General features: G+C 59.0%; 2 protein-coding genes across 3 annotated transcripts in view; one reads left to right on the plus strand and one right to left on the minus strand.

Annotated features, from left to right (window-relative positions):
- Positions 1–5987: 5987 nt before the first annotated feature.
- On the plus strand, positions 5988–10458 carry GINS2 (GINS complex subunit 2). Its single transcript, XM_068411481.1, has 5 exons — positions 5988–6177; positions 7079–7193; positions 7965–8064; positions 9117–9243; positions 9617–10458. Exons 1-5 carry the CDS (start codon positions 6088–6090, stop codon positions 9740–9742), a joined length of 558 nt encoding a protein of 185 aa, XP_068267582.1. The 5' UTR covers positions 5988–6087; the 3' UTR covers positions 9743–10458.
- A 1887-nt stretch (positions 10459–12345) lies between these two features.
- The window catches only part of GSE1 (Gse1 coiled-coil protein), a 93424-nt gene continuing 91002 nt past the window's right edge, over positions 12346–14767 (minus strand). For both annotated transcript variants that reach the window (XM_068411276.1, XM_068411277.1), the window contains 3 exons: positions 14229–14504; positions 13778–13881; positions 12346–13161 (listed from right to left, as the gene is read on the minus strand). In XM_068411276.1, the coding sequence (XP_068267377.1) occupies positions 13027–13161; positions 13778–13881; positions 14229–14504 (515 nt within the window). In that variant the 3' untranslated portion in view covers positions 12346–13026. The remainder of the gene's footprint in view (positions 13162–13777; positions 13882–14228; positions 14505–14767) is intronic.

The raw sequence follows: 14767 nt of genomic DNA on the forward strand, positions 1-14767 counted from the left end.
TGAAGTTCAAAGCTTTCCCTTCTTCCCTGCCTGTAGCCGCGGGGTGTTTCATGTGCAGTCGGCGTTCCCTGGATGCGACCCGCTTGCTTTTCAGCTCTGAGAAGGAGCCGTCTCGGGGCCTCGCCTCTTAATTGCGGAGGAGGTGAACATGAAAAACCCTCTGTCTGCTTTTAACGCAGGCAAAGGCGGCTGCTCCGGAGGCAGAGCCTTCGCCCAGGCATCCTCGCAGCGGGGTGGTACCCACCCCGGAGCTCTCATCCTGGGGGGGGGTGAGAAACCCTCTGCCTGGTGCCGTTCCCGCTGCTGGGCGGCTTTTTGGGCTGGCAGGTCAGACGGGAGGGAGAGAAGAGGCTTTCTGGAAGCTGGAGAAGGTGAAGGTGCTCCCAGAGCTGCGAGCGTGGCTGCTCTCTAGCCGTTAGGACCTCAGGGATGCTGGTGGGTCCTGCTAGAGCTGGGTGTGGTACCCTCAGAGCAAACCAGTACTTGCCTTTCTAGGCACTTGGTAGCCCATCCGACTGCTTGTAGGGATGTTCAGTGGTCCAGGGGTTTCAGCTGCAGGCGAAGTGCTCTCCTGCTCCTCTCTCTCTCAGCTCCAGGCTGGATTGTGCAGCGGGGTGAGAGTAAAGCAGCGTTTCCTCATCACCCAGGGGCTTTGGGGCTGGAGCAGGGGACGGATGGGAGGAGCCGGGACTCCGCTAACCTGATTAACCAGGTTAGAAACCAACCTTGCAAAAATCCAAGCCGTCTCGCTGCGACCTCCTCCCACCTGCCCAGAGCACGGCTGGTCCCGAGGGGCAGCCCCCCACCCAGCCTCGCGCCCCTGCTCCCCTCCTGCGCCCCAGAGCAGCCGGGGAGGTGGGATGCGACGGCGGGCACCGTGCCTCCGGCTCCTGGGACCGGGTAAGTGTCACCCCCTCGGAGCACCACGGCCAGCTTTGGCCCTGCTACCCCTCCCCAGCGCACCCCCAGCCCCGCACAGCAGCTGAGCATCCCCCTGTGCCGCCGCTCTGGTCCGGGGGGTTTTTGGAGCGTGAATTCATCAGGGATGCAAATACTTCTTGACCTGGTGCTGGCATGGCAGCAAAGTTGAAGCCCCAGCACCAACCCCCAGAAATCCTGCTGAAACGCTGCCCGGGGGGGGCATTTCTCTGCCCAAGCATCCCTCTCGGCGGGGATGGGGCTAAGAGCCAGTGGCGGAGGGGAGGGGGCTGCTGTGTCCTGCAAGGGCTTGGCCACGGGGGTCCGGTCCCAGAGGAGACCCCCCCTGTGCCGTGGGGCTGGGTCTCCCCTACACAACCCTTCTCCAGCTCCAAGTGGTGGGGGTTGCTGGTGATGTGGGCCACCAGTGGGTGCCAAAACCCAGAGAACTCGCCTCAAAAGAGGTTTCTTGATACAATAGCTGCAAAGTGGGGGTCCCAGGGGGCTTCACTCCCAGCCCCAGGGCGAGTGCCCGGCTGTGGGGAGCTGATAAAAAATGCAGAATTAAAACCAGCGATGGCAAGTTCCTGCTTCCTCTTGCTGGCTGCTGCTGGGCCATGTCAAGGCTGCTTGGAAAGGCAAAGTACAGCCATGGCCGAGGTCGGGCAGGGGGAGCGGAGGGTTTGCTCAGCTCTCTGCGGGTCCCGGAGCTCGGAAGAGCCGAAATGAGTCACGGCCCCTCATCCCAGTAAGCTTTTCCCAGCAGCTGTGGGCAGGAGGGATGCCCATTTCCCAGTAAAGGCATTTTTGCCCAGAATAATTTTCAACTGAGTAAGAGAGTGACGTACTGCAATGGGAATCATCCACCCGAGAGCTCTTGGGGCATCGGGGATGCCCAGACAGAGCAGGACGGTGTGAGCCCCAGCAGTGCATCCCCAGCAGCCCAGGGGTGATGCTGCAGCCCAGCATCCCTCTGTTTCCCGCACGTGGGCTCAGGGTTTTCTCTGAAAACACCAATTCCCATCCTAAACAACAACCCCATTCCTCCTGCTCGTGACCTTCTCGCCTGCAAAAATGACCCCGGGAGCGGAGAAGCCAGGATGGGACTCCCCACCTGGCAACAGGCTTCTTCTCCGCCCTCCCAAAAAGTTCCTTCTGAAACTTGGTGGCCGAAATTGAGTCACTAAAACGCCGTGACATCACCGGTGGTTTTTGCTACCGAGCAGCCGTGCTTCCTGTTGTGCCCGAGCACCTATAGATGTATAGATACCGCTCTGAGCGAGCGGGTTCACTCTCCTTCCTCCCAGCGTCGCTTCCCACAACCCTCAACTCTCTTTTTCCAGCGCCGGCGGCCAGGACCGGCGGCGGGGCTGGAGAGCTGCGTCCCGTTAAGAGGATGAAAACATGGGGCTCAAGTTATCCTGCCTGAAAGGTAACTTTTTGAGGGGGTGTCGGGGGGTTTCTCCTGCTCCTTGAAGGCGTCTGGGGGATGGTTGTAGGTGGAGAAGCTTTAGGTGTTTCTGCCGCGGGGAGAACTGGGGTGGTTTTGGTGCTTAAAGGAAATCCTACAAGTGATGTGTTGCTCATGCATCACCCCGCAGCTGATTTCCCCATCCCCTACCCTATAAAAATATAAAGTTTTTGTGCTGCGTTTGCTTTTGCATCCTTTGCTCTGGAGCATCCTTGTGTTGATGGTATCCCTCAAGAAATCAAATGGGGGTTCCTTAGAGGTGGGATGCTTGGGGTCAGCCCGGAGGCCGGGAGCCGGGGTACCCCGGCTCCCGGCCTCCGGGCTGACCCCAAGCATCCCCCAGGGATGATTCGAACGCAGGAGCTTTTTTATCCTGCTATTTTCCTCCTCCCAACTTTAATTTTCTTAATGGAGTTCGGCTGAGGATGGCGGCAGCGATGTCTGCAGAGAGAGGGGAAAGCAGGAGCTCTTAATGCTCCCTGCCTCGCTGCGTCGGGTGAGCAGGCTTTATAGAGCAGCTCCCATTAGCTGAGCCCAGAGTGGTTCGTATTAATCATCCTTGGGCTTCGTTAGCGATGGGAGCTAACGAGCATCCCTCGCTGAGATGCAGAGCTGCTTCTTCCCTGCCTTTTCCCCAAGCCCAAACCCTACGTGAGATGCTGGCGTGGCTTTGGATGCATCACCCAGAAAGGAGCCCTGTGCCCACATCCCCCCCTCTCAGCAGCGCTGGGGGATTTGGGGGTCCCATGGACCCACCCCCCAGCCTGACCCAGGGACATGGGGTGACCAGAGAGGGGAAACTGAGGCAGACAGGGAGTGCTCATCCTGCCTTCCCTCCTCCCTAAAGCCACCAGAGAGCCCCAAAATATCCCCCCACCCCTCCAAACCCCTCCAACGAGCTCAAAGTCTGCAATAAAATAAAAGACACACACACCCGCCACCCTGTTTTCCAGCTCCCTGACGTAAGGCAGGGCTTTAGCCTTAATTAAAAAGAGATTAAAAATATCAGTGTCTGTCCCCTCCGGGTATTTTCCTGCTTGGGAAGAGCTGAAACCTCCCCGGCTGCTGCCTGCGCTGTGCTCCTGATTAAAAAAGCAGATTAAAGCGATCTGCTCCTGGGGGGGACACGGGCAGGCGGTGGGGAGGGGGTGGCTGTGGCTTCTCTGGTGGCTCGTAAGGGGCTGAGCTGGGCATGGAGGTCTGGGGAGAGCGGAGAGGTGGGGGATGCTGCAGCCCCACGCGTGATCACTCCACCTTGGTGTCCCCCCCCTATTTCTGCAGGGTTGAAGTCGTGCGTGAGCAGCGGGAACGGCAGCGACGGGACCCCGGCGGCGGCGTCCCCGGGTGAGGATCGCCTGCACGTGCCCTCCATCATCGTCACGCCGCCCACGCCCACGGCGACCGCGCTGTCCCGCGACGCCCGGCGTGGGGACGGGACGCCGCCCCGCAGCCGGTGCTGAGCGCAGGGATGGGGGACACCAGCCCCGCAGCGTCTGTCCCCTCTCTGCCAGGATGGAGGCGCAGCCGTCGGGATGCGAACGGGCCGGATCCAGCACCCCGGGAGCTGCTGGGGGACACGCGGGGCACCCACCTCGCGGGTGGGCTCGGACACCGGTGACTGGTTTTTCTCTCTTTTCCTAAAACCACCGGGCTCCTCCCCAGTGAATAAAGCCCCCAGGGGCTCCGCGCCCCCCGGTTTGGCACCCACCACCTCCCTCGGGCTGTGTCTCCCCCCCAAGCTGGCCCTGTGCCGGATGGGGAGCCCAAAAGCGGGGTGCCCCCCACCGCTCCGCCAGGACTGAAGAAGCTGGTTGCAAATGGCACCAGAAAAATGAACTCGGCGTCGCCCGCAACCCGCCCTCACGGCCCCGGCAGCTCGGCCGCGTGCCAGGAGGGAGCTGGGGGCGACGCTTCCCGGGGAGCGGCGGCACCGGGAGCCGGCGGGAGGAGCGCGGAAGCAGATGGAAATGTAATTTTTTAATGACAGGAGCAGATGGCAAAAGAGGCGCCGGCGGAGCCGCAGCCGGTTATAGAGCGACCGGCACCGCGGGGGCTGCTCGGTGAATGGATGGAGGGGGGTGATGGGACCCTCCTCCTGCAGCCCGGCGGTGGTTGGGGGGTCCCCAGGGGTGCCCATGGGGTGATCCTCACCCCAAGGGTCGGGGTTGCTTCCGTGTGTGCACGGGGCTGAGGCCGAGGTGGCTGCAGAGGGGGACGGGGGAGAGCTGGCATCGTTTGGGGTGACCCGCAGGCCAGGCTGCAGCCCCCCGAATCGCCCGGAGTGGTGGGTACCAGCACAGCAGGTACCGGTGGCTTCAGCTGCTCAACGGGGCTGAACGTGAGTGGGTGGAGGGAGGGATGGAGGGATGATGTGGTGCACGGACAGACGGCAAGAGGAGGGCTGATGGCAGCTCTGGGGTGAGCAGATAGAGGGTGGGTGGAGGCGTGAATGGATGGATGAAGGCCTGGACGGATGGATGGAGGGGTGGATGGAGGCATGGACTGATGGGTGGATGGATGGATGAGGGCATGGATGGGTGGGTGGATATATAGATGGATGGGTGGGTGGATGGAGGCATGGATGGGTCTCTGGATTGCTGGATGAAGACCTGGATGGATGGATGGAGGGGTGGGTGGATGGATGGATGAGGGCATGGATGAATGGGTGGATGGAGGCACAGATGGATGGGTGGGTTGATCGATGGATGGATGGATGGATGGATGGATGGATGGATGGATGGATGGGGGCAAGGATGGGTCTCTGGATTGGTGGATGGAGGCACGGATGGGTGGGTGGATGGTTGGGCTGATCAACGGAGGGAAGGGACGGATGGGTGAAGGCAGGTGCCTGAGCATGGGTGGCTGCACCGGGACAGTCAGACAGACGGACAGAGGGACCGGACAGAGGGACAGAGGGACAGGACAGCCGGACAGAGGGAGAGGGACTGGAGAGAGGGACAGATGGACAGAGGGACAGCCAGACAGCTGGACAACCGGACAGACAGCCAGACAGGACAGCCGGACAGAGGGTCAGAGGGCCCAGACAGAGGGATAGAGGGCCCGGCCAGCCAGACAGAGGGACAGGGGGACCGGCCAGACGGCCCGAGGGCCCGGCCAGCCGCCCGCCGCCGCCGGTCCGTGCACGGAGGGACGCGCCCCGGCGGGGCTGAGGGCGGCGGCCCTGCGGACACCTACCCGCCGCCAGGGGGCGCTGCCCCTCCCGGCCGCCAGGGGGCGGCAGCGCAGGCCGCCGCTCACATGCGCAGAGCGGGAGGGCGGGGGCGCTGCGGGCCCCGCGGCGCCCCGGCAACAAGTGCTGAGCGCTGATTGGTCGAGCGCCCCCTCTTCCCCCGGGGGGCACTGGGATTGGTCCCTCTGCGACCGACCCAGACCCGCCCCCGCCGGGCCCGGCCGCGGCGGTAGTAGGACAGCCATTCAGAAAGGCGTGCGCCGTGATAACCAATGGGCGGCCAGCGCCGCCCGTGGGAAACCAATCAGCGTGCTCCGAGCTGCGCCAGACCCCGCCCCCTACGCGGAAACCGCGAAAACGCGCCCGGCGGCGGGAAGAGGGGCGCTGTGGGCGGGGCCTCGCCGGTGCGCAGCCAATAGGGAGCGTGGGCGCGTGGCAGGCCCGCTCCCGGTTCCGGTTTGGGGCCGGTGCCGGTTCGGGGCCTGGGCCGGGCCCCGTCGCCACCGCCATGGAGCCGGCCGAGGCGGAGTTCCTGGCCGAGAAGGAGCTGGTGACGATCGTGCCCAACTTCAGCCTCGACCGGATCCACCTCATCGGGGTCGGCGGGGCCGGGGGGTGGGGACAGGCCCTGGGGGGGGCCTGGGGACAGGCCCGGGGGGGCCTGGGGGGCAGGGGCTGGGGGGACAGGGGCTGGGGTGGGCCTGGGGACAGGCCTGGGGGGGGCCTGGGGGGCAGGGGCTGGGGGGACAGGGGCTGGGGGGCTTGGGGGGCATAGCCTGGGGACAGGGCCTTGGGGACAGGGGCTGGGGGGCTTGGAGAGAGTGTGGGGGGGGTTGAGGACAGGGGCTGGGGAGATGGGGTACAGGGGCGTTTGGGGACGGGGAGAGAGGCTGGGGGGACATGGGGAAGGAGCTGGAGGGGTTGGGGTCTGGTGTGATGGGGGGATTAAGGGATTGGGGAACAGGGGCAGAGGTGAGGAGGAGAGGGGGGAGCGGGTTGGGAGAGGAGGTAGGGCAGCCCCCGAGGAGGTTTGGGGGGGCGGTGCTGTCCCCCACATCTCTGGTGCCTTCACCCGTGGCACCTGAGCCGTGGCTGAGGGGGGGGTGACCGGGTGCTGAGCCCCCAGCTCTGGCAGTGGGTGCCAGGATGTGCCATGCGGGTGGCACGAGCTGTGAGAGAAAGCGCCTCGGCCTGAGCCCGGGGGGGGCTGTGTTTCCAGGAGAGATGTAATTTCTGGCTGTAACTTCTGTGAAACGCTTTGAAATAGAAAATGGACTGGAAACGTTAGTTATTACTTCTCAAGGGAAGGGAGGAGAAGTCTGAGAGCAGGAGTTACAGGAAGCGAGAGGAGAAAATTCAGATGCTGCTTGACTCAGGCTTTTCAAAATCCCCTGGAAACTCATGCTCTCTCGAGATGGCCGGGGCCAAATTAGCAGGGGAGTGCTGCGGCGTCCCAGCCCTTACTGCTGCCTTACTCTTGACTTCAATTCATCTTCCAGGGAGATCTGGGTCCGTTCAATCCTGGCTTGCCAGTGGAAGTGCCTGTCTGGCTGGCCATTAATCTGAAGCAGAGGCAGAAGTGTCGGCTGATTCCTCCGGAATGGATGGACGTTGGTAAGGACGGTGGCCTCGGCTCTGGGCTTTGGTGGGTGCAACAGGAACACGAAATAGGAAAAATAAAAATGTTTTTCACCGTTAGTGGGAGGCTTAATTCAACAAACACAGAGTGACTCTGAGAGAAGGATCTAATGTTCCACCACTGGAATTCTTTATGTTTGCAGATGTAATCTTCCCAGTGAGCATTCCTGCTTTGGTCATTCAAGGGCGCAAACACTAATTAGCCCAAGTGCTTTGTGGGTGAAGGGACCATCTCCTGACAGGCGATCGGTTTGAGGATCAAGCTGGTGTAGATCCAGCCTCCCTGCACAGCGTGCTGAACATGGCTTCCATGTCCCTGTCAGCAGCCGTGTCAGCATTCTTCCTAATGTCCAACCAGGGGAGGTTCAGGTTGGACATTAGGAAGCATTTCTTCTCAGCAAGGGTCATTAGCCATTGGAAGGGGCTGCCCAGGGAGGTGGTGGAGTCACCATCTCTGGAGGGGTTTAAGAAAAGCCTGGCCATGGCACTTAGTGCCCTGGTCTAGTTGCCATGGTGGTGTCAGGGCAACGGTTGGACTCGATGATCCCAGAGGGCTCTTCCAACCTCATTGATTCTGGGATTCTGTGTGTGCTTCATTACAGAAACCTTTTTCTGTCCGCACACTGATTCGAGCTTGGACACTGAGTCCATCCTACAGAAATCACACGTGGGTTTGCCTGGGGGGTAAAAATGTGCCTGGAGCATTGAAGGTCTGGCAACGCCTGACCCTTCCTGGTTGTATTTTAGAAAAACTGGAGGAAATCCGAGACCAGGAACGTAAAGAGGACACCTTCACTCCGATGCCCAGTCCCTATTACATGGAACTCACAAAGCTGCTGTTAAACTAGTAAGTAGGAAATGGGACAGTTTCACCCGAGTTTGAGATTTTTCAAGCTTTCGTTGGCAGCGACCCCAGAGGGCGGTGGGAAAGTGAGAGTTAATGGAGGTGTGTTCCACAGCGTGCCAAGGTCTCGTTGCAGCAGTTTTCTCGTGGTAACTTTGGGTTCCGGTAACCCGGGGATTGCTTGTTGTGTGCCCTGATAATTGAGGCTGTGCCGCTTTATTGGGCGGCAGCTGAGCGTAGAGGCCTTGAGGAGCGGCAGCGCGTTCCATGGCTGCAATCTGTTCAGCAGCCCAAACCCTCCAGGCTTCTTCCTTGGCTCTCCTTCAGGAGGAAAGCTCCTCTTCCCTCAGCCTGAGAAGCAGGAGACCAGGGATATTCCGAGTCTGAACTCGTGCCTGCTGAGGCATTTCACTTGTAAAATGTGCTGGCTAGTATTTTTCTCAGCGCAGACTCCTCTGACTTTAAGCCCTCGGTTACGGCAGGGTGGTCATTTAAGCGCTGGCTTTTCCTCTGGAGATGAGGCTCTTGGCGTGCGGCTCCTTCCCTCACGCTACAATAACCCTGACAGCTCTGTGCCTGTGAATTGATCCCATCTCTCGAGGTCCTTATGGCAGCGCTGAATTGCCTTAATGGGAGGATGCGGCACAGCTTGTCCAGTCCTTTCAACTTAATACTCTCTGATAGAGCCCCGAGAGCACAGAGCCGGGGCTCTAATCGCAGCTGAGTCCTTTCAATTCCCTGGCTGCCTGTGACTTTGGCCGGGTTATTGGCCCTCCATGTACCTCGTACCAGCTGGGCAATTAAAGAGCAGAAGGATTCTAGTGAGAACCAGATGCTGCATCAGAGCTGAGCATTCCTGGGTAAATAAACTATCCCAAAAATCCCAGCAGCAGAAGTACCAGGCTGGATTTTAATGTTGAGTTGCAGGTTTTTTTTCTCTCTAGCAAACTGCTTATGCCTCAGAGGGCTGAAGAGCTGCCAACACGACTTACGCCGGTGACATAACGTACGAGTCCCTCGCAGCCTGTTCTGCTCCTCTCTCTCTCCTCCTCTAGTGCCTCAGACAACATCCCCAAAGCCGACGAGATCCGGACGCTGGTGAAGGACACGTGGGACACGCGGCTCGCCAAGCTGCGGCTGTCTGCGGACAGCTTCGTCAGGCAGCAGGAGGCTCACGCCAAGGTGCGGCGGGGACGCGCGGCGAGAAGAGCCTGGGAGGCTTCCAGATGCCGTGCGAGCGCGTGGGCTTGTGACTGATGAGAGCTGCTCGTGAAAGTGCTGGTTGGGGCATGTTTTTCCTGGGCTGTGGGTACGTCAGTTGGGAGCTAAAGCCATATGCTGAAACCTGGCTCTGCAGGCTGGTTGCAGCTCCCCGCGCCGTGTGGAAGTCGTGCTATCGTGGCTCGTGTGTTGCTCTTGACCGGGGGGTGGCAGCTGGGCTGGTCCCTTGGGGTGTCACCGAAGGAAAAGCGTGGGCTGCAGAGCTGCTTTCTGAGTTCCTTGTCCTTCTCTGCGACAGGGCTGTTTCCCCACATTCTGTTCTTTTCCCTTTTAGCTGGATAACTTAACCTTGATGGAGATCAACACGACCGGGACTTTCCTTACTCAAGCCTTAGATCACATGTACAAGCTCCGGACTAACCTTCAGCCTGGCGAGAGTGCCCACTCCCAGGATTTCTGAGGTACCAGCAAACCTCCCGGGAGAGGGCACTGGAAGGGAGCAGGCTCCCCTCCTCCCCCTTGGACCTTCATCTGGCCGACCTCCACCTCCCTGCACAGATCTGAAGCCACCAAGCCTGGTCTCCCCTCAGCTGCGTGCAGCCCCACCTTGGCAGCAGCTGCGTGCGGGCAGGGGAGAGAGCAGGCAGGGGGGAGAGCAGGCAGGCTCAGAGCCAGATGGGAATCACTCCAGAGCTGCCCATGGCACAGGAGCATCCCTGCACGGTACCTCCTACACGCTGCCCCTTTGCAGAGGTGGGTTTCTCCCGTGGGTTCAGAGATCTGCTTGGTGCAGGTGGTGGCTTGCCCAGCGCTGGGCTTGTTGTCTAATGGTGTCAGGCAGATCTCTCCACCCTGGAGAGTGTGGGTGTACTTCATAGAGGGAACTTCTGAGGGCAGCACAGGCCACACACTGGCTTGAAAGCAATAAATTTCGAGGCGGTGCTTCGCCATGAATTTTCTCAGAGCCTTGGAAAGGGGGAAGATGTGGCGGCAGTGAGAGGTGTCTGCTGCTCTGCTGGGGAGATCAGCTGGGAAGCAGGTCCATCTGCTCTTTGGAGAGGGACAAAAGACAATGGCTTTCCCTCTCCAAAGCCAGGTTGTCTTGTTATATCATACACCTGCCTTTTTTTTTAATGTGAAACTGTGTGTACAAAAAAAAAAAAATAAAAAAATAATTGCAGCTGAATGAACGGCATCAAATTAGTCTCTGTCTTGTCACACGCTGCGCATCCAGCGTACGTGGGTTAAACAACGCTCGGCAAAACCCATAGCTCCTCCTCTGGCTCCGGCCCCGCTCCCCTGCGGCAGAGCGGCAGGCGAGGGCAGGCTCCTCGCCGGCGTCAGCCCGTGTCGGTGGCAGATGTAATTATTACGGGCGAGGGGGAGACGCTGGCTCCAGCCCAAGGGTGGCAAGCGGCGAGCGACGCCCGTCCCCCGGCATCTGGGCCAGCCTTGGCGCGGGTCCTGGCACGGTGAGATGGCAGGAGCCAGGCTGGGGGGGTACTCGGAGCAGGGCTGCTTTCACTGGGAGGGGGAGAAAGAATCCTTTGCCATCATTGTGGAAGAGTTTATTATCATTTCTTTTTTTTGGATGTTTTCAGAAATTACAGCAATATATTCATAAATACCTAATTACTACATTCAACAAATAATATATTACATTACAATTAATTCAAACAAGTACACTTAGAACATGTTTAGGGGTTGTTTTTTTCCTCCTTTTTTTGGTTTTTTGTTTGTTTGTTTCCTTTCACAGCATCTAAACTGCTCTGCCTCGCCTCTCCCTCCAGCTGCACCGGTACGTACAGACAGCCCCTGAGGGGGAATAATTCTGAGATATTGGTCAAAAAACGTGACCATGGGCTGGTGAGGGGGGCGAAGCTCAGTACAGAGCTGCTACGAAGCGAGGCTACATCCCAGCCAGGCTCCTGCCCGCAGCCTCATCGTGGCACAGCGATAAATTGCCGATGATTTTCCATCCTCAGCTTCTTCTCCCTCCACCAGAGCACAGGGGAAGGGAAAGAGCGTTATTTTGCCATGTTAAAATTCACTGTGAAGCCCAGGGTTGGCAGCAGCAAGGCCAGGGGCTGGCGATGCGATGGGGGGATTTAAAAAAGATTAAACTAATTTCTGTCACAAGGGCATTTTTGCTTTTTAATCTTGCACAGCTTCTTTTTTATTTGGTGAAGCCAATGGGAGACCGGGGAGCGAGGGGAGGGGAGGGGGGTTAATGCTTTCTTTGCGAGCTCAACAAGGGAATTTAAAGCAGAAAGCAGAGGTCACCTTTTCCTGTAGACGTGAGCTTGTCTCATGGCGAATTAAACAAAATTAATAAATAATTTAAAAAATAAGAATAAAAAAAAAGCCTCCCCGGGGAGTTGGGGCACGTGGTGATTAGAAAGTGGCTGAAGAATGGCACGGGTGGGAAGAGCTCGACCCACGTTGTCCCCTGTGGTGCCACCAACCCCAGCTGCCTCAGTGCCTCTCTGTGTCATTTTTTGGGGGGGACAAGGACACCCCAGTGCCGCCCATCCCCAAACCCTCCAGCCCTCTCGGCGCAATCGCTTCGTGTTTTTAATCTGAGAGACGGAGCCCACGCAAGGCTCAGAAACCACCCCATGCTGTGACACCCACAACTGCCCAGTTGGACCAGAAAAAGACCCAGAAACCAAAGAAAAAGGGTAAAAACAAACCAAAAGGAGGAGAGGGGGGTGGAAGGGCTCAGCTCCGGGGTCCCGAGGGACCGGCGGTGGGACGGCACCTGCCCCGCTGCAAAAAGGGATTTATTCTTCCTGGTTTTAAATTCTTTTAAAACACTTCACTACTCTCTTTTCTGTCCTGACCAGCAGCAGTACAAACACTAAAAGCAAGTTTAAAAAAAACAAAACAAAACAAAAAAAACAAAAAAAAAAACCAAAAAAAAAACCAAAAGAAAATTAAAAGGGGGAGGGAGAAAGGGAGGGATAAAAAAAAAGGAAAAAAAAAAAGCAGAAACATATAAAAAAAAGGCAAGCTTTTTATAACAATAATTAAAGTAATAAAAACATACAAAACTTTTTTTTTTTTAATATATATACACAGTACAAGGCTGAAGCACCTTTTTTTTTTATGACTCTTAAATCGTGAAGCCAGGGTGACTGGCTCGGAGGAGATGACCCCGCCGGGGCCACCGCCAGCGCGTGTCCGTGCCCCTTCCCCGCCAAACAGGAACAAAAAGGGACCTTCAACCAGTTTATTGACTTTATTGTTTTATAGCGAAGTGCATTTCCAGTGGAAAGCCCCGGGGTGGGGGGGGAGGCTCCCGATGCCGTGTCGGGGACCGGGGCAGGGGGGCTCGGCAGGCCGCCCATCCCGCACCCAGCCCCGCGGGGCTCCTCCGGCCGTAGTGTTGTCGGTGGAGTCTTTAATTGTAATTTTTTTTTAAAAAAAAAAAAAAAAAATGAGCACTATAAAGTGTGGGTGGGTGGAAGGGGGCCGCAGCGCCCTGTCCCCGGGAGGAGAGCCCCAGCCGGGCTGGCGTTGGCGCGGGAGGGCCCGGGCCGGGCCGGGGCCTACTGGCCCTCGGGTGGGCTCCCCGCTCCTTTGCTTCATGCATGGCACATTCTCCATTTATTTTAATTTTTTTTTAATTTTTTAAATTTTATTTTTTTAGCTTCAAACCTCCCAGTGAAAAATATTAAATATTCAAGGTAATAAAATAGATTATTATTTCTAGACTATATGTTCGGCCTAGCCCAAGGAGCGTCACCTGGGATACCCCTTGAAATAACCCCTAGACCACTGCATTGCAGGCAAGGCAAGGCACTTCCGCAGGTGATCCAGCTCGGCTTGCAGGCGCTCGCGCTCCGACACCATCTTCTGCTTCTGGGTCCTCAGTTCCTGTGGGCAGCAACGGGGAGAACACGCCGTCGGGGCGGGCAGGGAGATGGGCTCGCCTGGGTGCCCCGGCGGGGGTGTGGGGTGTCTGGGTGGGGGCATAGGGTGGGGGCACGGCAGGGGAGAGGGCACTGCAGGGACGGGGCACTGCAGGAATGGGGCACTGCAGGAATGGGGCACTGCGGGGACAGGGTATCGCAGGGGACGGGGTATCGCAGGGGACGGGGTATCGCAGGGGACGGGGTATCGCAGGGGACGGGGCACTGCAGGGACAGGGTATCGCAGGGGACGGGGCACTGCAGGGACGGGGTATCGCAGGGGACGGGGCACTGCAGGGACGGGGTATCGCAGGGGACGGGGTATCGCAGGGACAAAGTGTCACAGGGGACAGGATACTGCAGGAATAGGGTATCGCAGGGGATGGGGCACTGCAGGGACAGGGTATCGCAGGGGACAGGGTATCATAGCGGACAGGGTATCACAGGGACGGGGCACTGCAGGGATGGGGTATTGCAGAGGATGGGATATCGCAGGGGACAGGGCACTGCAGGGATGGGGTATCGCAGGGATGAGGTATCGCAGGGTCGGGGGTCGGGGCGCGTGGCGAGGCCGCACTCACCGCCATGCTGTGCGACAGCTGCTCGGCCGTGAGGCTCAGGCTGTAGTGCTGGGCCTCCAGCCGCCGGCACTGGCTCTGCAGCACTTGGCGCTCCAGGTTCTGCTCTGGGGGCCCGAAGGAGAGGGGTGAGCACCGGCGCGGGACCGTGCCTGAGCACCGCGGGGCCTACGGCTCCCCAGAGCATCCCCAGCCCCTGCACTGCCCACGGGGACCCGCCAGGTCCCGCTGGGATGGCACTGGGCAGCCGTGAATACACTAATTTTTCACGTATACATCCATTTTCACCAGCACTTGTTGGTTTTATCCCACTCTGCAGCGCAGGGGAGCCCCCAGCACCTCCCCAGCCCGTCCCAGATGGAGCCGGAGACGCCTGCTCAGGGCACAGTGTGGTTTGGCACAGGGGAAACTGAGGCACGAAGTGGGGGTTCACCCTCCCTGCCCCACCCCCTACCTTCTATATGTTCCTGGTAAGCTTCAAAAATTGCCTCGATCCCTTGCCACTTGGGCCTGGGGTACTCCTCCTCCTCTTCTTCCTCCTCCTCTTCCTCCTCCTCCTCCTCTTCCTCAGAGGCCGAGTCGTGGGGCAGGGGAGGCAGCGGGCGGTGGGGCAGCGGCCCCTCGGCCGTGCCGTTGTGGGGGGGCCCGCCCAGGCGGCTGGACGCCTGCAGCTCGGGGATGTTGTAGTGGATGGAGGCGTCGAGCTTGTGGTTCTGCTCCGCCGTCCCCCCTGCGGGCACCCAGCGTCAGCCCCCTCATCCCCCCTGCAAGCACCCAGAGTCAACCCCCCCCATCCCCCTGTAAGCACCCAGCTCATCCCCTTCATCCCCCTCCCCAGTGCTGCCCTCCCTGAGAAAGATGCTCCCCTCGAGGTATTAATCCCCCCACCCCAGGCCATTTTTGGGGGGGCTGCAACATTTCCCGTGGGTTTTCATCACCCCCCCCCGGCACAATGGAGTAACTTGATTTTCTTTAATCATTCAAATGAGTCTG

This window comes from Nyctibius grandis, chromosome 12 (assembly GCF_013368605.1).
Source record: "Nyctibius grandis isolate bNycGra1 chromosome 12, bNycGra1.pri, whole genome shotgun sequence".
In the NCBI taxonomy this organism is placed as follows: Eukaryota; Metazoa; Chordata; class Aves; order Nyctibiiformes; family Nyctibiidae; genus Nyctibius; species Nyctibius grandis.